This window comes from Rattus norvegicus, chromosome 13 (assembly GCF_021556685.1).
Source record: "Rattus norvegicus strain SHRSP/BbbUtx chromosome 13, alternate assembly SHRSP_T2T, whole genome shotgun sequence".
NCBI classification, from domain to species: Eukaryota; Metazoa; Chordata; class Mammalia; order Rodentia; family Muridae; genus Rattus; species Rattus norvegicus.
Window position 1 is genome coordinate 33,375,111 of NC_141546.1, and position 25,728 is coordinate 33,400,838.

Below are 25,728 nucleotides of genomic sequence, written 5' to 3' on the forward strand. Positions count from 1 at the left end.
TTCTAGTATGTACAAAACCATTAAAACCATTAAAACACCATAGTATTTGGATTCTCAAGAATGAGGGTGGGAGCTGCAAGCAAGACAGTACAGAAAACCAGAACAAATTCTTTCTAAATTAGAACAATTATGCCATTTAATGTAAAATTATATCTTAAGGTCGGCTGTATGGAAAACATTTCAGTGACACTTACTAAACAAATCCCTTTGTTTTCCAGGTCTATACCATTTTTAATTGGAACAGTCGTGTCCGCCATGCATAGACAAACAGACACACTAGGTATCAAACCCATACTTGGCTAACTCATTCTTTACCCTTAATTATTTTTCTGAAATGTAAAACTGATTGTATCATTTTTGTCTCTAATAAATGAACTGGACCTCACAAAGTCTAATGAAATGCAGATAAATACATTTTTTTAAAAGGCAGCTAGCTAAAAAGCACCTTATCTTTTGATAGTATGATTTAATACATATAAATGGGCTTGATAAGAAAGACTCCTTACAATGCTCAAAAGTATGTAATAAGAGAGTAACTTTCTAGTAAAAAGTTGTATTGATACTCAATTTAGCCTATTCAAAACTATTGTGCTCAATACATGACTAAAGTTCTTAAATATGTTTTTAATAAAAGAAGCAGGGCACTAGACAATCTAGTTTCCATTTCATCGACAAAGTATATCATTTAGAAAACATTTCTAATGATTTTTAAAAAACGTGTATTTCACATGTATGTGGGTACACCTGACTATGTGCATGCATACTACATGCATGCAAAAGTACATGGATCAGAAGCAGGCATCGGAACCCCTGAACTAGAGCTATATATAGTTGTGCACTACCGCGTAGGTGCTAAGAACTGAACTTGGACCTTCTATAACAGCTTTTAACTACTGAGCCAAATATCCAATCCTCATTTCTAATCATTTTAATGCTTTTAAGAATTCAGTGACCTGTTGGACTGGTGAGATAACTCAGTGGTAACTACAAGTGCTTACTGCCAAGCCTGACAATGTGAACTCACTCAATTGAAAGAACTTTGTGTAAAAAGTTTTACTCTGACTTTTATTTACACACATCTTGTGTGCCACTACCTCCCCTGCCATACATCATGTCAACAAAATGTCAAACAAACAAACAAACAAAACCCAAACCCTTCCATGCTAAAACAGGATTGACTTACCTTGCAAATACCCTGTCTTTATTTGCCTTTTCTTTGCCATACTGAACTGACTGGACTTCAGTTCTCCCACTGAAATATATAAATATACATGACATCTTAAAGGGGACTACAGCATAAAATTACAATATAGAACATGAGTATACAACAATTTTACAAGTGACAAGATATCTGAGGTAATAAAAACAATAAAAGCGGCAGAGTAAGAAGGAAACTTAATTAATAGTTCCTCAAGTCACTAGACCAAGATGTGTCACTAGACACATGCTTGATGGCAGGAACTCCTCTCCTGGGTGCCCTACTAAAACGGCCTCTCTAAAGTCCGAAGTGGCCTGTACCATTCGAGCTCTATGGCCCTGACCTACTCTAACAGAAGAGCCTTAGTTAACGCCTCTGTTACCTAATGATGGGGCTGAATTATGTGGTGATTTCGTTAACTTTTTCCTTTCCTACTCCCAACTATCACAGACATGAAGACTGTGCAGCAACTTCTTCTGTACAATATAAGAAATTTCAGGTTTCTGACTATAGAAAAGAAATGATGTCAGAAATACTGTGAATGCTTGGCACTGTTTCTGCTTTGAAAGTGACTTGCAGAGGAGATTCTGATCCTCCTCCATGGTATGTCAGTGTATCCAGCTAACTATGTTAATGAAGGTAGTTCTCAGTGGATTTATAAAGGCAACCTGTTACTGAGTTGTAAGTAAACATCAATTTCTAGTACAGAAAGAACCATTTATAAATATAGATATTTAATGTATATAAAAGTAGCTAAATACATGTTCCCAAAGCCACATTAGCAAATTTCAGACTATATTACTATAACAAATATAAGTAATTTTGAAAAAAATGGCATGACTGATAATTAATAGATTAATAAGAAACTTTATTTTAAATGTGAAGTTTCCTAAATATTATATTTCCTCTATTTAGGCCATATATTTGGGTGCATTAGTCTGAATGTACTTAATCCCTTGGATATACAGAATAGCAATAAGCACGAATATAAACAGAGATGGTCAAGAAAGCAAAAAACTTTTTTTCAAAATTCTCAGCTCTACTTCTAGTCAATAATCTTTCAACATCTTAAGTATAACAACAGGATCAATACCCTTGGCCACTGCTTACCATGAAGCATCTCCATTAGGTTAAGAACTACGGACAGGTTTGGTCATCCTGCCTTTCCTGCTTCATTTCCAAGTATATTAACATTTTAATAATTAAAACGTGCTTCCAAGACATTCTAAAGCTAAGAACAAGAACGATAAGCACAGACACTATAAATATATGTGACATATGTCCAAACACTGATGTGCAGTGTACTATCACAGGCCCCATAATTCTGTGCTTTGCTACATTTATTATGGGACTGTAAATAATCACACTCCATTTTCTAGATCCTTCTCTACTTAGTTTTCTACTAGGTTATACTCTCATGATGTGTAAGTGAAAGATCAGAGAAGAGAGAGAAATGCAAGCAGGTACTGGCAAGTGCTGGGGCACTGAAGACAACATCTTGATGAAGCAGTACTGCTCTGACAGGCCCAGGACCAACTGGAGTGGCCATGAAAGTGTCTCTGAAGCACTGTAACTAATAGAGAATCCAGATCAAATGTGACCCTTACACATTATTCCTCGCACACACTTGACTCTTCATAACCACCCTCCACACTTACTCGCCCATTTTTGTGTGTTTATTGTTTTATTTTTAAAGGCCTATATAACCAAACCTCTGGATTAATTTTATTTTACTTAAAATATAAAAAAGAGCTCTCAGTTTCTCTCACTCCCTGACTGATATATTAATATTGCAGTGAAACAGATTGAAATACAACTCTATTGATCAAGAGGCTAGAAATAACAAGTCAATATCTGTAGCAAGCAAGAACAATTAATGTTCAAAAGGGATTTATATTTCATATTGTCTATAAGATACCCTTTCAAAGTCAGCATAAAATAAAACTCTGTAGCAATTGCAATATCAAACTGTGACAGTATGAATTTAAAAAATGAGAAGGTACCAACTGCTAAATAGATGTATACAACCTCAATGTAATAATTCAAGTAGTAGAGAAAATAACTAAAATGTAGGCCAGTTTTAAATTTGAGATCTCATTACAAAAATTATTCTAAGAGTTCTTTTCTTTAAAAGAACTCTTTTTTGATGATTCCTTTTTGTATGTGCACTGTTGTTTTGCCTGCATGTATGAGTGTGTGAGAACCCCTTGTAAATGGAGTTACAGTATTGACCTCACATGTGGGCGCTGGGAATTGTACTGGGTCCTTGGAAAGAGCAGCCAGTGCTCTTAATATCTAAGCCATCTATCAAGCCTACTGAAACTTATTACATATTTACTTAGAAAAGGCAAGGCTAGAGTTATAGGCATAATCTTATACTGTGATTACAGTAGATATGTTCAGAGAGAGAGAGCTGCTGTTCATTGAAAAAAGGGAGAGAAGTTTAGGAAAATGTCACAAAGTATGTATGTTCAATATGACACATTTAGATATTTTGTCCATGGGGATTCAAGTACGATTCATCTGCTTCTTCTTTTTTTTTAAATTTATGCTTATATTTTTAAAAAGCTTTTATCATTTTAAGGTCTTTCTCTAATCCTTTTCACAGTTGTGAGGATGAATGCTATTGGTAAAGGCTTACACTTTATTCTCAGGGCTTTGCACCAAGACTTCTTGAAGTTATCTTATTTTCTTGAGTTATTTGAGTGGTTTTCTTGTTATTTAATTGGTCTGATTTTACTATTTTTAAAAAAACTTATATAATTATATTTTGACTTTTAGGAGTAAAAGTATTTTGTCTATATGTATACATGTGTACTACGAATATTGTTTTAGTGCCTTCAGAGGCTAGAAACAGGTATCAGTGATGTAGAAAAAAACCTGAAGTTTCAGAATAGCCAAATATTATTAGATGTGCCTCAACAGAAGAATGGATAAAGAAAATGTGGTTCTTTTAAAAAGTGACATCATAAAATTTGAAGGAAATAGGATGGAAGTAGAAAAAACATTACCCTGTGAGAAGTATCTCAGACTCGAAAGACAAAAATGGTGTACAGTAACTCTGTGGGTGTTAGCTACGAAGGCAACAATAACCAAGCTACAGTCCACAGAACTACAGAGGGCAGATATAGAGTAAAGGTCTAGCACAGCAGTTCTCGACCTTCTTGATGTTGCTACCCTTTAATAACTTAACCATAAAATTATTTTTGGTGCTACTTCATAGTATAATATGGACAGTGATGTATATATCTGATATGCAGAATATCTGCTATGTGCCTGCGTGAAAGGTGTCTGACCCGAAAGTTAAGAACCACTGGTCTACATGAACCAAATGGACTTAACAGATATTTATACAACATTCTATCCTAAAACAAAAGGATATACCTTCTTCTCACCACCTCATGGTACTTTCTCCAAACTTGACCATATAATTGGTCATAAAACAGGCCTCAACAGATACAGAAAGATAGAAATAATCCCATGCGTCCTATCAGACGACCACGGGCTAAAGCTGGTCTTCAATAACTTTAAGGGAAGAACGCTCACACATACATGGAAGTTGAACAATGCTCTACTCAACGATAACCTGGTCAAGGAAGAAATAAAGAAAGAAATTAAAGACCTCTTAGAATTTAATGAAAATGAAGGTACAGCATACCCAAACTTATGGGACAATGAAAACTATGCTAAGAGGAAAACTCATAGCGCTGAGTGCCTGCAGAAAGAAACAGGGGAGAGCATATGTCACCAGCTTGACAGCACTCCTAAAAACTCTAGAACAAAAAGAAGCAAATACACCCAGGAGGAGTAGAAGGCAGGAAATAATCAAACTCAGAGCTGAAATCAACCAAGTAGAAACAAAAAGGACCATAGAAAGAATCAACAGAACCAAAAGTTGGTTCTCTGAGAAAGTCAACAAGATAGATAAATCCTTAGCCAGACTAACGAGAGGACACAGAGAGTGTGTCCAAATTAACAAAATCAGAAATGAAAAGGGAGACATAACTACAGAATCAGAGGAAATTCAAAAAATCTTCAGATCCTACTACAAAAGCCTATATTCAACAAAACTGGAAAATCTGCAGGAAATGGACAATTTCCAAGACAGATACCAGGTACCAAAGTTAAATCAGGAACAGATAAACCATTTAAACAACCCCATAACTCCTAACGAAATAGAAGCAGTCATTAAAGGTCTTCCAACCAAAAAGAGCCCAGGTCCAGATGGGTTCAGTGCAGAATTCTATCAGACCTTCATAGAAGACCTCATACCAATACTATCCAAACTATTCCACAAAAATGAAACAGATAGAGCACTACTGAATTCCTTCTATGAAGCCACAATTACTATTATACCTAAACCACACAGAGACCCAACAAAGAAAGAGAAGTTCAGACCAAATTCCCTTATGAATAGCGACGCAAAAATACTCAATAAAATTATGGCAACCTGATTCCAAGAGCACATCAAAACAATCATCCACCATGATCAAGTAGGCTTCATCCCAGACATGCAGGGATGGTTTAATATACGGAAAACCATCAACATGATCCATTATATAAACAAACTGAAAGAACAAAACCACATGATCATTTCATTAGATGCTGAGAAAGCATTTGACAAAATTCAACATCCCTTCATGATAAAAGTCCTGGAAAGAATAGGAATTCAAGGCCCATACCTAAACATAGTAAAAGCCATATACAGCAAACCAGTCGCTAACATCAAACTAAATGGAGAGAAACTTGAAGCAATCTCACTAAAATCAGGGACTAGACAAGGCTGCCCACTCTCTCCCTACTTATTCAATATAGTTCTTGAAGTTCTAGCCAGAGCAATCAGACAACAAAAGGAGATCAAGGGGACACAGCTAGGAAAAGAAGAAGTCAAAATATCACTATTTGCAGATGATATGATAGTATATTTAAGCAATCCCAAAAGTTCCACCAGAGAACTACAAAACCTGATAAACACCTTCAACAAAGTGGCTGGGTATGAAATTAACTCAAATAAATCAGTAGTCTTCCTTTACACAAAAGAGAAACAAGTCGAAAAAGAAATTAGGGGGAGTTGGGGATTTAGCTCAGTGGTAGAGCGCTTGCCTAGCAAGCGCAAGGCCCTGGGTTTGGTCCCCAGCTCTGAAAAAAAGAAAAGAGAAAAAGAAAAAGAGAAAAAAAAGAAAAAGAAAAAAAAAGAAATTAGGGAAATGACACCCTTCATAATAGTCCCAAATAATATAAAATACCTCGATGTGACTTTAACCAAACAAGTAAAAGATCAGTATGATAAGAACTTCAAGCCTCTGAAGAAAGAAATTGAAGAAGACCTCAGAAGATGGAAAGACCTCCCAGGCTCATGGATTGGCAGGATTAACATAGCAAAAATGGCCATTTTAGGAAATGCGATCTACAGATTCAATGTAATCCCCATCAAAATACCAATCCAATTCTTCAGAGAGTTAGACAGAACAATCTGCAAATTCATCTGGAATAACAAAAAACCCAGGATAGCTAAAACTATCCTCAACAATAAAAGGACTTCAGGGGGAATCACTATCCCTGAACTCAAGCAGTATTACAGAACAATAGTGATAAAAACTGCATGGTATTGGTACAGAGACAGACATATAGACCAGTGGAATAGAATTGAAGACCCAGAAATGAACCCACACACCTATGGACAATTGATTTTTGACAAAGGAGCCAAAACCATCCAATGGAAAAGAGATAGCATTTTCAGCAAATGGTGCTGGTTCAACTGGATGTCAGCATGTAGAAGAATGCAGATCGATCCATGTTCATCACCCTGTACAAAGCTTAAGTCCAAGTGGATCAAGGACCTCCACATCAAACCAGATACACTCAAACTAATAGAAGAAAAAGTGGGGAAGCATCTCGAACATATGGGCACTGAGGAAAATTTCCTGAACAAAACACCAATGGCTTATGCTCTAAGATCAAGAATAGACAAATGGGATATCATAAAACTGCAACGTTTTTGTAAGGCAAAGGACAATATGGTTAGGACAAAACGGCAACCAACAGATTGGGAAAAGATCTTTCCCAATCCTACAACAGATAGAGGCCTTATATCTAAAATATACAAAGAACTCAACAAGTTAGACTGCAGGGAGACAAATAACCGTATTAAAAAATGGGGAACAGAGCTAAACAAAGAATTCACAGCTGAGGAATGCCGAATGGCTGAGAAACACCTAAAGAAATATTCAACATCTTTAGTCATAAGGGAAATGCAAATCAAAACAACCCTGAGATTTCACCTCACATCAGTGAGAATGGCTAAGATCAAAAACTCGGGTGACAGCAAATGCTGGCGAGGATGTGGAGAAAGAGGAACACTCCTCCATTGTTGGTGGGATTGCAGACTGGTACAACCATTCTCGAAATCAGTCTGGAGGTTCCTCAGAAAATTGGACATTGAACTACCTGAGAACCCAGCTATATCTCTCTTGGGCATATACCGAAAAGATGCCCCAACATATAACAAAGACACGTGCTCCACTATGTTCATAGCAGCCTTATTTATAATAGCCAGAAGCTGGAAACAACCCAGATGTCCTTCAACAGAGGAATGGATACAGAAAATGTGGTACATCTACACAATGGAGTACTACTCAGCTACCAAAAACAATGACTTTATGAAATTCATAGGCAAATGGATTGAACTGGAAAATATCATCCTGAGTGAGGTAACCCAATCACAGAAAAACACACATGGTATGCACTCATTGATAAGTGGCTATTAGTCCAAATGCTTGAATTACCCTAGATGCACAGAACACATGAAAGTCAAGAAGGATGACCAAAATGCAAATGCTTCACTCCTTTAAAATGGGAACAAGAAAACCCTTGGCAGGGAATAGGGAGGCAAAGTTTAGAACAGAGGCAGAAGGAACACCCATTCAGAGCCTGCCCAACACGTGGCCCATACATATACAGCCACCAAACTAGACAAGATGGATGAAGCAAAGAAGTGCAGGCCGACAGGAACTGGATGTAGATCTCTCCTGAGAGACATACCCAGAATACAGCAAATACATAGGCAAATGCTAGCAGCAAACCACTGAACTGAGAACAGGACCCCCGTTGAAGGAATCAGAGAAAGGACTGGAAGAGCTCGAAGGGACTCGAGACCCTATATGAACAACAATGCCAAGCAACCAGAGCTTCCAGGGACTAAGCCACTACCCAAAGACTATACATGGACTGATCCTGGACTCTGACCTCATAGGTAGCAATGAACAGCCTATTAAGAGGACCAGTGGAAGGGGGAGCCCTGGGTCCTGCTAAGACTGAACCCCCAGTGAATGTGATTGTTGGGGGGAGGGTGATAATGGGGGAGGTTGGGGAGGGGAAGCCCATATAGAAAGGGAGGGGTAGGGGTTAGGGGGATGTTGGCCCGGAAACCGGGAAGGGGAATAACAATTGAAATGTAAATAAGAAATACTCAAGTTAATAAAGATTAAAAAAGAGAGAGAGAACCACTGGTCTAGAGGGAGCAGATAGCTTTCCTTAGGAAAGAAAAATAGAACTGATAGACAGACAGACAGACATCTGATGCACAGGTTATCATATGTGACTCCTATGAAAGTCTTTCTGTCCTTCCTTCCTTCTTCCCTTCCTTTTTAAGTTTTTTGAGACAGGTTTTCTTTGTGTAGCCCTGCCTGTCTTGGAATCCTCTATAGACCAGGCTGATCTTGAATACACAGAGATCCACCTGCATCTCTCCACAGTGCTAGGACTAAAGGTATATCCACCACACCTAGCTCAAGAGCATTTTCTTCTATTAAACTCTGAGTGTATAGTCATTTCTCACTAAGAAGGCATACTAATTCTAGAACATCAGAACCCTCGAACTGGCAACAATAGATGCTGGGAAACAAATCTAGGTCCTCTGAAAAAGCAGTAAGTGTTTTTTTTTTTTGTTTGTTTGTTTGTTTTTTTCTTTTTTCTTTTTTTCGGAGCTGGGGACCGAACCCAGGGCCTTGTGCTCACTAGGCAAGCGCTCTACCACTAAGCTAAATCCCCAACCCCGCAGTAAGTGCTTTTAAGTACCTCTGAGTCACACTCTTCAACTCCTGATTCAGAGATCTTACAATGCTTGAGATTTTGCATACTGAATAATATCTACTATGTTGGCTTTAAACTTATTTGAATTAAAACCTGGCTGCATAATATTTTCAGTTACTTCTCTATGCATCTCATTTTAGAACTAAGCTCCATAAGTCTAAAGAAAACTTTTACTTGACATACAGATTGTTAAAAACAATCCAATGTGATGAGATTCTAACAAGACTGATCAAGACATACAAAACATACAAACATGAATGAAAGAAGCCGCCAGAGAGTGGTGGCGCACACATTTCATCTTAGCACTCGAGAGGCAGAGGAAGGCTCATCTCTCTGAGTTTGCAAACAGCCTGGTCTACAGAAATAATTCCAGACATTAATGGTTACACAGAAAAACCCTGTCTCAAAAAAACCAACCAACCAACCAAATAAATAAATGAAGAGTTAAAGTACCATCTCTATAGATTCTAGACCTAAAAAGATAAGGAAGATTATTGGAAACTTTATGACAAAAAGGCCAACAACTTACATGGAATGAAATACATCAACTACCAATGTTTGTTCAGAAAGAGAAAAATCTGAATTGACTTATGTAAATAATCTGAATGTATTATTAAAAAAACTTTCTTTAAAATAAAATTAGCCCAGAAAGAATAATTTATAAATTCTATTAAGCATTTAGTATTATAAAGAAGGACTGGAAAGATGCCAGAATCAATAAAGTGCTTGTCACAGAGTCATGAGGACCTCAGTTCACTCTCCAGGAACCCAGGAAAAGACAGTACGGAATCTTGTGCCTGCCACTGAGAAATGCTATGTTGACTATGCAAAATAGGTGTAAGGCTTGGGTTTTTTTGTTTGTTTGTTTGTTTGTTTGTTTTTTGCTTTTTGTTTTTTTTGGGGGGGGAGCTGTGGACCGAACCCAGTGCCTTGAGTTTGCTAGGCAAGCGCTCTACCATTGAGCTAAATCCCCAACCCCAAGGCTTGGTTTTTAAATTACTATCTATATACTAGAAAGTTCCTTCTGTTTCATTGGTGATTTTTTTTCCAAATAATTTTCTTCAACTGTCTTTTCTATTTACATTCATCATACCTAGCTTTTCTATTGGATGTTGTACGGTGCAATTCACCCTGTTTGGCCTTTTTTCTCTCATTTTACCTGAAGCCTGTCTGAATTGGAACAGGAAGTTGGTTACTGCACTTTACTGTTGGAAAGATGTTTTAATGCACTGTGTAAACACTGTCTCTGTATTATACAAATACTGATTTCTGAATGAGCAGAGATGATTATAGGCTGGACTTTGGTATAATTAAGCATCACATCTCTAATTGTTTTGTGAACATTCCCTCTCTCACCTTCTGATTGGTTTATTAAAAATGCTGATGGCCTACACCGAAGGCAAGAAAATAGGTGGGACTTCAAGGAAGAGATAGGTCTCTGGGAAGTAGTCAAATGTGGGAGGATCCCCAAGGGAAGTGCAGAAGAAGAGTAGGCTGGGAGTAAGAAGGATAAGTAACTAAGGAGATACTGGGCAGAACAGAGATAAAATAAATGGGTTACTAAGTTAAGAGCTAGCTGGGAACAAGCCTAGCTATAAGGCTTAGGCATGCATACTAATATAAGTCTCCCATCATTATTCAGGAACTGGTAGTTCTAAACAAAGTCCTGTAGTACTCTACTCTAATTTCTTTGTAGCCTAAATGTACATGTGTGTGTGTGTCCTTGCATAATTACACTATTGGTCATTTAGGAATTAAACACATTTAAGGAATAGCTTTAGGGTTTGTAGTGTACTCTCTGATTCAGAGAGGCCAATGAGTTTTCTGTCCCTGCTGAGAATAGAAGCTGGTACCAGCAAGTCTCTCATTTCCTTGATTGTCACCATTGACCTGACACATTCTTCTTCAGTCTATTTAACATTTAAATTGGCAAGAACTGTCATCTTACCTTTCTAAATATTACCTTTAGAAAAGTAGGAAAGGCTTTCATAAAGCATGTTATCAAACTCCTTAAGAATCTGCTGTGTTTTGCTTTTAGGTAAAAAAAAAAAATTCTATTTCATGGTTAATATTAAGCTCCTGTACATACATTTTCCCCCCTTGGGATGATAAGCATGTATTTTAAGTGATATATCATATTGTTTTGACTGGTATTACAAACAGTATTTATAAATGTTGAGATTTATATTATTAACGTTTTGGAGGTATATCTATGCATTTTCTTTTTTTTAAAGATTTATGTGTTTATTTTCTGTAAGTACACTGTAGCTGTCTTCAGACATATCAGAAGAGGGCATCAGATCCCATTACAGATGGTTGTGAGCCACTATGTGGATGCTGGGATTTGAACTCCAGACCTCTGGAAGAGTAGTCAGTGCTCTTAACCACTGAGCCATCTTTCCAGCCCTTCATTTTTCTTTTTATAAACAATTTCATCTAGCATAAAATATCAGGGATGAAAAATCTTATTTGTATAAAAAAGAGATAAAAATGAATATCATTTGTCTTATTAGATCACCAGTAATTTTTTCTGTATGAGTCTTACTAGATTCCACTTTAAAACTAGCTTTTAGGTGTCATTTTAGAATTAGGACTCTTCAAGGTTTCTACAAATAGTTATTTCCAAAACATTGTTGCCTTGGGGAGTATTGAAAATGAAATCAACAATGCCAAAAGGCACAGCTGAATAGGTAAAATAATTTCTCATATTCTATTCTCATATTCAACTATGATTAACAGTTAATTGTAAATTTCAATTATGTAGTAGAGAGAGTTAAAAACATTCCCAAGGACATGATACATATCTGAAGCTATGGATATATCTGGTGATTTCATATTACATATATGCCAAAGGTCACACCATACCTAATTATGTATCAGTAAAAAAACTTAAAGAGAACAAGTCAAATTTAGGGGGACTAGAGATGGCTCAGCTGTACTGCCTACTCTACTCTTCTAAAGGACCCAGGTTCGATTCCCAGCACCCATTCTAGCACTCTGTCTAGATTTCCAAACACGGGATCTCTTCCAGCATTGTGGGCATTGTACACACACAATGCACAAATATACACACAGGCAAAAAAATACACACACACACACACACACACACACACACACACACACACACAATAAAGGGAAAAACATAAGGGATAATTTCAGCTAAAATTATTTCTCAAAATTTATGCTGTATTTTAGGCAAAATTAAAAAATACAGGAAAACGGCAAGATCTGTTATTGCTGAACAAATTCATCTTTTTGCTTATTTACATAATGGCTGCTTTGAACTCTTTTGGCTGAGATAGCTTCAAAAAAAAGCTAAACTGTGGATTTTTAAACAAAAAAATATATACTATGTAAAAAGTATCTTAGCTTTTACAAAAGAAATGAGTGTACATTATAGAAAAGTTTTCAAGTAAGTAACAAATGCATTGAGAATCATAAAATCTGTTGGGATTCTAACTATGTAAATGTGGCTATTTACTTATAAAATAATTACCTACATTACAATAAAGGCACGGGGTTATCAAGTCTAGTGTGCATCACCAGACTTACATGATGCAAACACCATAGACTTACTGATACAGACACGCAGACAGGAATTCCATGGGAATTTTGACTCTGTAGGTTTGGTGACTAACAATGATTATACTGCTTTGTACCTAGATCTTTAATTAATTTATTTTTATAGTTTAGTTTTTGTCTATGGATATTTCGTCTGCAATATGTCTGTGTAACATATCCACACCTGGTGCTCATGAGGGCCAGAAAAGAATGACAGATTTACAGAGTTACAAACAGCTGTGAGATGTCAAGTGGGTGCTGGGAATTAAAGCTGGGTCCTTCTAGAAGAGAAGCCAGTGCTTTTAACCTGTGAGCCCTATCTCTAGACCGAGACCTTTATTCTAAGGGTAAGGAAAACAAAGCAAAACAAAACAAACAATATAAAAGTAGTACTCACCAGTACCGGAATTTGGAACCCAATGTAAAATAATGTGCAAAAAAGTTCTTTTGAGGTGGAAGTGGTCTATCCAGGCGGAAGAATGTGTGATGTTCTACACACGCTTTCCACAAAGTTTTACACGCTCTATAATTCACCATATTAAATCCAAGTAATGTTTCTCTAGATTCATGCTGTATTAAATGACAAAATTTAGAGAAAATAGGAAAATGTCAGGATATGATAATACTTTTGACAGATGAGTTACTCCACTCTTGTAAAGGCTTATCTTCTTAAATGCTTTTCTTGGTTTAACAAGGGCTCAGTGAAATAAATAAAACAATTTATAAAAAGTGAATTTCAGTAATTTTTCAACTTTTACATTCTTTATCATAGAAATAACTTTAAAAATTTTACTATTTTCAACTTTCATTAGCTATGATTCTGCTGCAAAATATAATCCTGGAATACAAATTAACTTTATGTAAATTCACAACTTGCAATTTGCCTTGATTAAAACTAAGAATACTCAATACCCCAAGCATTATTACAAAAATCACACTAGAAATTGACTAGCACTAGAATAGAACAATTCTGTAGTTTTTCTTTTGGCATAAAACCACATTATATCAAAGCACACATCTCCTGAATATCGTGTGTGTGTGTGTGTGTGTGTGTGTGTGTGTGTGTGTGTACAAGCACGCACGCTCACTTGCAATAAGTATATACTTTATATGTAATGTATAATATACAGACAATAGTTTACCTACTTTACGGTTTATACATATTTGATATTTTCTAATTAGGGATAGAAGAGTAATATTATGTATACACATTCTTAGTGGCTGTGTATATATGCACACATTTCTGTTGCTAGGTCATATATTTTTCTATTGGATAGCGTATATATGGAAGGACTTGAGGTGGCATATTATTGCATATACAGCCAGTGCTATGTCACTCTCTTAATAGTATCTTTTGATGAATAGTTATCATTGAAACAATGAATCGTCTTTAAGAGCTTCTATGTTTTATTCAAGAAGTATTTTCATCATGAAAATATTTTCCATAATTAAACCATGATAAAATGTTCAGATATAAGAATACAGTTTCATATTAAAAGGTAAAATGACTAAAGCATAACATATTTACTAGAAAGTTAAATGTATCATTAGCAATTGTTTGTATGTAGTAACAGCTTACATATTGTATGATGTACAATAAATATTATATAAGATGACAGAATACCTGACAAGAAAGCATAATAAGTAAGGTTTTTCAGTGTGTATACACTAATATGTGGCCTCCCTATTAAACCATTGCTTTAAACACTCTGCATGTACTTTTGACACTGTAAATGTATTTGAAATGTGATGCCGTTATTTCTACTTTGTGAAAAATGGATTTAACGTGTCCTAAAAGGTCAAGTATACCAAGTGAAAGTTTGGTTCTGCTGCTGTTGTTTTGTCGTAAAGTCTTGCTATGCATGCCTGGTCTGAAATTTCATTGTAGGCCATGGCTAACCTTGAACAAGCAGCCACCCTCCTGTCTCTGCCTTCTGAACACAAGAATGACAGGTATGCATCACTGTACCTGCCTATAACTTTAGAGAGTTAAAATCAAATGTTTTTTATAAAGAAAATATTGGCAATGTGACCTTCTGCAAAATACATCTATCTATATGTGGTCTTTAATGACGTGCAAGTTGACTTTTGAGGCTGTTACTAATAGGTAAACATAGTGCTAACTGACACAATCGGAGAACAGCTATGAGATGTAAATAATAAAAATGGTTCATACATTACCAGGCACATATACTGTTTTCAATAAATGTTACATTTCATAACTCGTTATTACCATTACTGACAACACATCCACGGCTAGCAGGTAAAAGTGTTTTCTTTTACAACACTAAAGTTACTCCAAGTAAATTATCTGTTCTCTCGTTTTGTTTTAAGACTTATTTCATGTATACACATACACTGTTGCTGTCAGACACACCAGAAGAGGACATCTGATCCCATTTCAGATGGTTATGAGCCACCATGTGGTTACTGGGAATTGAACTCAGGACCTTTAGAACTGGTCTTAATCACTGAGACATCTCTCCAGCCCGTTCTCTAGTTTCTGCATAACAAGATTTACTATACATCTGTCTCTGAATATTTATTGAAGTTTACTGTAAATACACACACACACACACATATATATATAAATACAAAGACATACATGCATAAGAATGTTCAGTAATAGCATTAGTTATGATACTCTCCATTGGGAAATAGTAAAACTGTCCCCATATCAAACTAAACTGCTAGTTTATGGCATATACACTTAGTGGAATATCACACTAAGGAACCAAGCACACAGTATCATTGATGTCAGTATAATATGAATTTCATATTGTTAAAGAAAATAAACCAAGTACAAAAGGACTTGCTATACAGCTTCACTTTATAAAGGTCACAGCATCTAAACTACTTCATGGCAGTACAAGTAGGAATAATGCTGACTATGTGTTGGGAAGGTTAGCTACTAAAAGTGCGCATTAGATCCGTTAGCAATAGGACTTTGTTGTGCTCTATGTATTATTCTGAGTTTATCAAGTTATATACTTGATAAACATAAAGTTTAGGCACTTTTCCATACAAAGTTGTATGGGAACCATTTCAATAAAAAGTCTATTTGGAAAAGTCTCCCATATTTGTTAAACATAAATGATAAACCATAGTCACAAAATAGAACAATACCCTCCAGCAAGCAGACACTGCAGATGACTCAAATATATTCTTAAAATTTTAAAGAAATGTTATATACACACATATATATGTCTTGAAACATGTACCAATTTGCAAAGATTTATAAAAAAATTAATGTAAACCAAAGAACAAGGTGAGTTTGTTTGCATATTCATGTCTGTAAATATGTATGTGTTTTATGCTAGGATCTTGCCCTAATCATTATTTCTACTGGGATTACAAGCTAGTGTCATCACACCAGGCAAAGCTAGTTTAATTTGATCAGGTAAAATAATTTACAGGTGGACGCTGTTATAACACTGTACTAACACTCTGACACAAGATGTAAGTCCATGAACTAGAAACTACATATTCAGCACTCCCAAAATTAAATAAGCTTTCTATGAAAAGAAGTATTTAATATGGAGAAAAAGCTTACAAGAATTTATTGCAATTTTGTTCAGTGACACAAAGTTTTGTGTTTTTTAATCAGTGTGTGCTCATGTACCTGTGGGTGCACACACACACACGTGCTAGGAAGCTAGAAGATAACCTCAGTGGTTCTTTCTCAGAAGTATTTCCCCTTATTTTGGGGGACAATAGTTCTTTCTCAGAAATATTTCCCCTTATTTTGGGGGACAGTAGTTCTTTCTTAGAAATATTTCCCCTTATTTTGGGGGACAGAGTCTATCATTGGCCTGGAATGCTCCCAATTAACCTAAACTGGCAGGCCTAGGAGTTGAATGGGTCAGCCTATGTCTGCCTCCTCTTGGCCAGAGTTGTAAGTGCAGCTTTTCTACTTGGGTTCTAGGTATCAAACTCAAGTCATCCTTGTACTTCTAGAAGCACTATACAAATTCAGCCATCTCCCTTGCCTATGGATAGGCAATCTTAAAATATTTCATTTTATCAATAATTATTAATCAATACTCACCAATTCTTTTCGAAGTTGAATAAAAAATTGTTTGCATTTAAAAGAAATTTTTACAATCTTCAACCTGCAAAAAAGAGAATTGGAGGATTTAAAATACTGCTAAGAAAAAAATAATCAAAACTTGGGAAAATTAGTCATTTTTATATTTTATAAAGGTTTTAAAAGTGTCATACATTTGTAGAATGAGCAGTAATCAATCTTTCCACCATTAAACCCAACTCACTTTGATGCCACCAGCTTTTTTCCTCCTAACTTCATGGCACCTTCTTAATTTTTGTTTTTAATATTAATAACCTCAAATCCAATTAGTGCTACTCATGTGCACACAGGTGGGTGGCCATGGATTTAAGTTTAATGTATACTAACATCTTCATATTTTATCATATCTTTAATACATATAATAATGTAAAACGTATGATGCTTCCTGTAAGACTAAAGAAAATCTAAGTAATCAATGGAGAAAAATTTTTATTAAACTATATCTACTACGAATTATGTATTTCCCAATTTTCTATTTTCAAAAATACTTACCAAAGATTAAACTCTCAACAAATATAAGTAACATTTAAGTATTTTAATACAACAAAGCATGCATAAGGGAAAATGTAAAATTTCAGAGTTTTGTAAAACATTTTGATCCTAAAACTATAATTACTTTTATCTGACCCTTACATACTACCTTCGAAAAATTATTTATGACTTATTTGTGTTTGTTTTTTCTAGATAGAGACTCACTACATGGCCTTGGCTGTCCTGGAACTTACTATGTAGACCAGTCTCATCTGGCTCTGCCTCCTGGGTGACCACCACACCAGCCTAAAAATATTCAACTTATACAACACTAATTTTTCAAGGTTCCATTACATGATCCATCACTCAAGCTAGTTTGGCTCCTTGAAATAACCATATATAGAGTAATACTTAGACTTTGAGGCCCATGATACTTAAAAGACCAGGAAACCAAAGAGAATGAATCTTAGTAAAATGTGATTTGGAACCCAATTTTCTAATATTTCTAAATATTTTCACAATAATTCTAAGTTTTCATTTTTGTGACTCATACCCATATTCATTAAGAAGCTGTGAGTATTTTCAGAGAATAAATTCTCAAATCTCAATCACTTCAGAAGACAAATATACCAGTCTAACGGGGGCAGAACAGTTTAAAGTAGAGGAATACAAGCTTAGGTTTTAGGTCTGAATTTTGCTTGTACTGCTGGGAATTGAACCTAGGACCTTACACATGTTAGTCCAGTGCTCTCACACTGTGCCAATCCCAGGCTGCAGGGCTGCAATTTCTTAGTTTACTGTTATGCCTTGTGTTCTCACTACACAGACATAAAAGAAAATGGATATATTATTTTCTCATATGATGGAGGTTATTACTTTTAGAACGTGAAAAGAAGACTGGGTAAAACACAGCCTATATTTGTGGAAAGAAAGAAACATTTGTAAACTTTTTAACAATGTATACATCACCATTAAAAAAAATCACACAAGCATAAACAATACAAAATGTTATTCATTTCTAAAGAAATAAGACAGAAAACCTAATCTAATTTCTAGTCATTTTCATTTTACAAACACCAGAAAAACATCAATGAATACAAATTTCAACACCAGATGATAATTTCTAGCAAAGTCTACTTGTATGACTTGTGTTTCTTATAAATGTAGTCTAACAAGCAATGATTAATGCTCATTTTGTATAATGAGATGGTTATAGTACTTTTCCTTTAGTTTCCATGCCCTTGGTTAATCTTTTACAGTGAGTTAAACCAACCTGTCTCTTTATGTTTCATATATATCTCTGGTGGATAGTATGCATATAACTTGTCAATCCCATCTGAGTATTTCTGAGAGGACAGATGAAAGAACAACAAGCGCATGGAAATATGTTCAACATTTTAGTCACGAAAGAATACAAATTAAAATTAACACGGGATATCATTTCATACCCAAAAGGTGTTTTAAGCTGAAAGACAAATTCTCAAATGTTCTCCCTACAAATGGTAGGGAGAACATAATAAATCAATGCAGCACAGACCACCCCGCCATAGGGAGGGAAAGTGATAGCACAGCGTGAAGAAAAAGCTCAGCAAACTCAGTTCTACTCTTTTGTCTATGCCCGCTACCGACTTTTATATAAACATGCAGTATATCATTATGTGGTTTGGTTGGTTGTTTTTTGAGGCAGGGTTTCTCTGTGTATCTCCGGCTGTCCTGTAAGTAGACCAGGCTGGCCTTGAACTCAAGAGTTCTGCCTACCTCTGCTCCCCCAGTGCTAGAATTAAAGGCACCTGGGCACTAGAGTCTTAATAGCCAAAAAGAACAACTGATGGATGAGCTGTGAAACAAAATGGTATGTAACTAAGGGATAGAGTCACTGAGCAATAAAATGTTCTTTACATGAATGTCAAAACATGCTAAACGTGTCGCTCAAACACACAGTATCTCATTTTAGCATATCCAGAATAGATATATGATTAGGGCTGGTTGTAAGAGGTAAGACAAGAGATAGAAAGTGGTTGATAACAATCTTTTGTAGGTAAAGAAAATGGTTCAAAATTAGATTGGGCAATGCTCTGTTCTATTACCATACCTCAAACACTGATTATATTATATATGAAATTATAATGATATATTATAATGATATACTACATATGACATTATAATGATTATATTATACATGAAATTATAATGCTATATTATGATTTCATAAACTATATCAAATATAACAAACTTTTAGGACCCACTCTGATAATCTGCCTCTTTCAATTTCAAGGGTGGTTACTGTTTTTTCTGAAGAACTTAGTTTAACAGTCCTCAGAACTGTTGAAACAGTGAAACTAACTAACTAGTGAAAGACTCCTTTAATTTCTGTTTGAGAGAACTTAGTTTTCTCTTGATTGTGAAATACAACTATAGACTAAATTGACAATGTTATTTCTTTGAACACTTGCAAATATGTCATAGTTTTTTATAAAGACAAATGTCATGAAATTCTTATACTTTATTTCTCTACAAAAAGAAAAATGGTATTTCGGTGTTTTCCTTCCTTGTGATTCTCCCTTTGAAGATCTCAAAATTTACAGTTGAACCCAGATATAATTTATTGAATAAAAAGACCCAGAAAACATTTCTTAGGTGAAACTTCATGCTTAATTCACAAAAGGCTATGCTTAGGTTCTTCCAGTACCCTTATTCCTGGATATCTTGCTATCTTTGGGCTTCTATACATCTCTTTAAATTGCTTTCCTGGCAGTTTTTCAGTTGTAGTCCTGTTACTACACAGGACCTTTGTTGACAGGGCCTTTAAGATGTGATCAGGATCTCTGCACCCAAATCCCATGGGAGGGAGAGCTAAACTTTCAGAGAGGCAGACACGCCTGGGAAGCTAGAAGAGAATACACTCTGCCCACATTTCTGACTCTAGAGGAAAACACCTAATGCCATCTGGGACCCCGGTGCACGGGGGCTCCCGGAAAAGGCAGCGCAGGCCCTCCTGGTTGCTGCCCTCATGGAGAGCTCAAAAGCAATATCCCACGAGCAAACTTGACCCTCGGGACCACAGGTAAGACCAACTTTTCTGCTTCAAGCAACCTGACTGGTGGTCTCAGGACACACAGAGGTAAAATTCCTCTGGGACCTGACACTTCCAGATTTTAGCTGGATTCCCAACCTCGCTGATCCCGGCCCGCACCTCACTGCTCCCAAACCCCAGGGGAAAGAGAGCTCACTGCCCGGACAGGTGGGCAATCCTGAGACTGCAGAGCGCAAGAGACCACCAATACTGCCCACCCCTGCCCACATCCCTGGCCCAAGAGGAAACTGTATACGGCCTCTGGGTTCCCTTGGATAAGGGCACAGCAGAGGCAAATCCGCTGCGTCTGAGACACCGCCAGAACCTGAAGGGACCGACCAGATAAACAGTTCTCTGCACCCAAATCCTGTGGGAGGGAAAGCTAAATCTTCAGAGAGGCAAACATGCCTGGGAAGCCAGAGGAGACTACACTCTGCCCACATTTCTGACTCCAGAGGAAAACACCTAACGCCATCTGGGACACGGGTGCACAGAAGCTCCCAGAAAAGGGAGCACAGGCCCTCCTGGTTGCTGACCTCACCAAGAGCTCAAAAGTAACACCCCATGAGCAAACTTGACCCTCAGGACCACAGGTAAGACCAACTTTTCCGCTTCAAGCAACCTGCCTGGTGAACTCAGGACACAGGCCCACAGGAACAGCTGAAGACCTATAGACAGGAAAAACTACACACCCGAAAGCAGAACACTCTGTTCCCATGACTGGCTGAACGAAAACAGGAAAACAGGTCTACAGCACTCCTGACACACAGGCCTATAGGACAGTCTAGCCACTATTAGAAATAGCAGAACAAGGTAACACCAGAGATAATCTGATGGCGAGAGGAAAGCGCAGGAACCCAAGCCATAGAAACCAAGACTATATGGCATCATCGGAGCCCAATTCTCCCACCAAAGCAAACACTGAATATCCAAACACACCAGAAAAGCATGATCTAGATTTAAAATCACATTTGATCATGATGCTGTAGGACTTCAAGAAAGACATGAAGAACTCCCTTAGAGAAACACAGGAAAACATTAAGAAACAAGTAGAAGCCTACCGAGAGGAATCACAAAAATCCCTGAAAGAATTCCAGGAAAACACAATCAAACAGGTAAAGGAGTTAAAAATGGAAATAGAAGCAATGAAGAAAGAACACAGGGAAACAACCCTGGATATAGAAAACCAAAGGAAGAGACAAGGAGCCGTAGATACAAGCATCACCAACAGAATACAAGAGATAGAAGAGAGAATCTCAGGAGTAGAAGATTCCATAGAAATCATCAACACAACTGTCAAAGATAATGTAAAATGGAAAAACCTATTGGTCCAAAACATGCAGGAAATCCAGGACTCAATGAGAAGATGAAATCTAAGGATAATAGGTATAGAAGAGAGTGAAGACTCCCAGCTCAAAGGACCAGTAAATATCTTCAACAAAATCATAGAAGAAAACTTCCCTAAACTAAAGAAAGAGATGCCCATAAGCATACAAGAAGCCTACAGAACCCCAAATAGATTGGACCAGAAAAGAAACTCCTCCCGTCACATAATAGTCAAAACACCAAATGAACAAAATAAAGAATATTAAAAGCAGTAAGGGAAAGAGGTCAAGTAACATATAAAGGCAGACCTATCGGAATCACACCAGACATCTCGCCAGAGACTATGAAAGCCAGAAGATCCTGGACAGATGTCATACAGAACCTAAGAGAACACAAATGCCAGTCCAGGTTACTGTATCCTGCAAAACTCTCAATTAACATTGATGGAGAAACCAAGATATTCCATGACAAAACCAAATTTACACAATATCTTACTAGAAATCCAGCGCTACAAAGGATAATAAATGGTAAAGGCCAAAATACGGAGCCAAGCTACATTCTAGAAAAAGCAAGAAACTAATCGTCTTGGCAACAAAACAAAGAGAAGAAAAGCACGCAAACATAACCTCACATCTATATATGAATATAACAGGAAGCAATAATCACTATTCCTTAATATCTCTCAACATCAATGAACTGAATTCCCCAATAAAAAGACATACATCAACAAACTGGATACGCAATGAGGACCATGGATTCTGTTGCCTACAGGAAACACACCTCAAAGACAAAGACAGACACTACCTCAGAGTGAAAGCCTGGAAAACAACTTTCGAAGCAAATGGTCTGAAGAAGCAAGCTAGAGTAGCCATTCTAATATTGAATAAAATCAATTTTCAACTAAAAGTCATCAAAAAAGATGAGGAAGGAAACTTCATATTCATCAAAGGAAAAATCCACCAAGATGAACTCTCAGTCCTAAATATCTATGCTCCAAATACAAGGGCACCTACATACATAAAAGAAACCTTACTAAAGCTCAAAACACACGTTGCACCTCACACAATAACAGTAGGAGATTTCAACACCCCACTCTCATCAATGGACAGATCATGGAAACAGATATTAAACAGAGACATAGACAGACTAAGAGAAGTCATGAACCAAATGGACTTAACAGATATTTATAAAACATTCTATCCTAAAACAAAAGGATATACTTTCTTCTCACCACCTCATGGTATTTTCTCCAAACTTGACCATATAATTGGTCATAAAACAAGCCTCAACAGATACAGAAAGATAGAAATAATCCCATGCGTCCTATCAGACAACCACGGGCTAAAGCTGGTCTTCAATAACTTTAAGGGAAGAACGCTCACATACACATGAAAGTTGAACAATGCTCTACTCAATGATAACCTGGTCAAGGAAGAAATAAAGAAAGAAATTAAAGACTTCTTAGAATTTAATGAAAATGAAGGTACAGCATACCCAAACTTATGGGACACAATGAAAGCTGTGCTAAGAGGAAAACTCATAGCTCTGAGTGCTTGCAGAAAGAAACAGGAGACAGCATATGTCAGCAGCTTGACAGCACACCTAAAAGCTCTAGAACAAAAAGAAGCAAACACACCCAGGAGGCGTAGAAGGCAGGAAATAATCAAACTCAGAGCTGAAATCAACCAAGTAGAAACAAAAAGGACCATAGAAAGAATCAACAGAACCAAAAGTTGGTTCTTTGAGAAAGTCAACAAGATAGATAAATCCTTAGCCAGACTAACGAGAGGACACAGAGAGTGTGTCCAAATTAACAAAATCAGAAATGAAAAGGGAGACATAACTACAGAATCAGAGGAAATTCAAAAAACTTCAGATCCTATTACAAAAGCCTATATTCAACAAAACTTGAAAATCTGCAGGAAATGGACAATTTCCAAGACAGATACCAGGTACCAAAGTTAAATCAGGAACAGATAAACCATTTAAACAACCCCATAACTCCTAACGAAATAGAAGCAGTCATTAAAGGTCTCCCAACCAAAAAGAGCCCAGGTCCAGATGGGTTTAGTGCAGAATTCTATCAGACCTTCATAGAAGACCTCATACCAATACTATCCAAACTATTCCACAAAATTGAAACAGATGGAGCACTACCGAATTCCTTCATTGAAGCTACAATTACTCTTATACCTAAACCGCACAAAGACCCAACAAAGAAAGAGAAGTTCAGACCAAATTCCCTTATGAATATCGACGCAAAAATACTCAATAAAATTATGTCAAACCGAATCAAAGAGTACGTAAAAACAATCATCCACCTTGATCAAGTAGTCTTCATCCCACGCATGCAGAGATGGTTTAATATACAGAAAATCATCAACGTGATCCATTACATAAACAAACTGAAAGAACAAAACCACATGATCATTTCATTAGATGCTGAGAAAGCATTTGACAAAATTCAACACCCCTTCATGATAAAAGTCATGGAAAGAATAGGAATTCAAGGCCCATACCTAAACATAGTAAAAGCCATATACAGCAAACCAGTCGCTAACATCAAACTAAATGGAGAGAAACTTGAAGCAATCCCACTAAAATCAGGGACTAGACAAGGCTGCCCACTCTCTCCCTACTTATTCAATATAGTTCTTGAAGTTCTAGCCAGAGCAATCAGACAACAAAAGGAGATCAAGGGGATACAGATTGGAAAAGAAGAAGTCAAAATATCACTATTGGTAGATGATATGATAGTATATTTAAGTGATCCCAAAAGTTCCACCAGAGAACTACAAAACCTGATAAACACCTTCAACAAAGTGGCTGGGTATGAAATTAACTCAAATAAATCAGTAGCCTTCCTCTACAAAAAAGAGAAACAAGCTGAGAAAGAAATTAGGGAAATGACACCCTTCATAATAGTCCCAAATAATATAAATTACCTCGGTGTGACTTTAACCAAGCAAGTAAAAGATCTGTACAATATGAACTTCAAGCCTCTGAAGAAAGAAATTGAAGAAGACCTCAGAAGATGGAAAGATCTCCTATGCTCATGAATTGGCAGGATTAATATAGCAAAAATGGCCATTTTACCAAAAGCGATCTACAGATTCAATGCAATCCCCATCAAAATACCAATCGAATTCTTCACAGTTAGAACAGTCTGCAAATTCATCTGGAATAACAAAAAACCCAGGATAGCTAAAACTATCCTCAACAATAAAAGGACTTCAGGGGGAATCACTATCCCTGAACTCAAGCAGTATTACAGAACAATAGTGATAAAAACTGCATGGTATTGGTACAGAGACAGACATATAGACCAGTGGAATAGAATTGAAGACCCAGAAATGAACCCACACACCTATGGTCAATTGATTTTTGACAAAGGAGCCAAAACCATCCAATGGAAAAGAGATAGCATTTTCAGAAAATGTTCCTGGTTCAACTGGATGTCAGCATGTAGAAGAATGCAGATCGATCCATGTTCATCACCCTGTACAAAGCTTAAGTTCAAGTGGTTCAAGGACCTCTACATCAAACCAGATACACTCAAACTAATAGAAGAAAAAGTGGGGAAGCATCTCGAACACATGGGCATTGGAGAAAATTTCCTGAATAAAACACCAATGGCTTATGCTCTAAGATCAAGAATAGACAAATGGGATCTCATAAAACTGCAAAGCTTCTGTAAGGCAAAGGACAATATGGTTAGGACAAAACGGCAACCAACAGATTGGGAAAAGATCTTTCCCAATCCTACAACAGATAGAGGCCTTATATCTAAAATATACAAAGAACTCAACAAGTTAGACTGCAGGGAGACAAATAACCCTATTAAAAAATGGGGTTCGGAGCTAAACAAAGAATTCACAGCTGAGGAATGCCGAATGGCTGAGAAACACCTAAAGAAATGTT

The 25,728-nt window shown here is 36.6% G+C and overlaps 1 protein-coding gene across 6 annotated transcripts in view; it reads right to left on the reverse strand.

Moving 5' to 3' along the window:
• The window catches only part of Ptpn4 (protein tyrosine phosphatase, non-receptor type 4), a 180,133-nt gene that overhangs the window by 56,677 nt on the left and 97,728 nt on the right, over positions 1-25,728 (reverse strand). For all 6 annotated transcript variants that reach the window (XM_087579984.1, XM_087579983.1, XM_087579982.1 and 3 more), the window contains 3 exon segments: positions 16,899-16,962; positions 13,248-13,420; positions 1,184-1,252 (listed from right to left, as the gene is read on the reverse strand). In XM_087579984.1, coding sequence (XP_087436110.1) covers positions 1,184-1,252; positions 13,248-13,420; positions 16,899-16,962 — 306 coding nt within the window.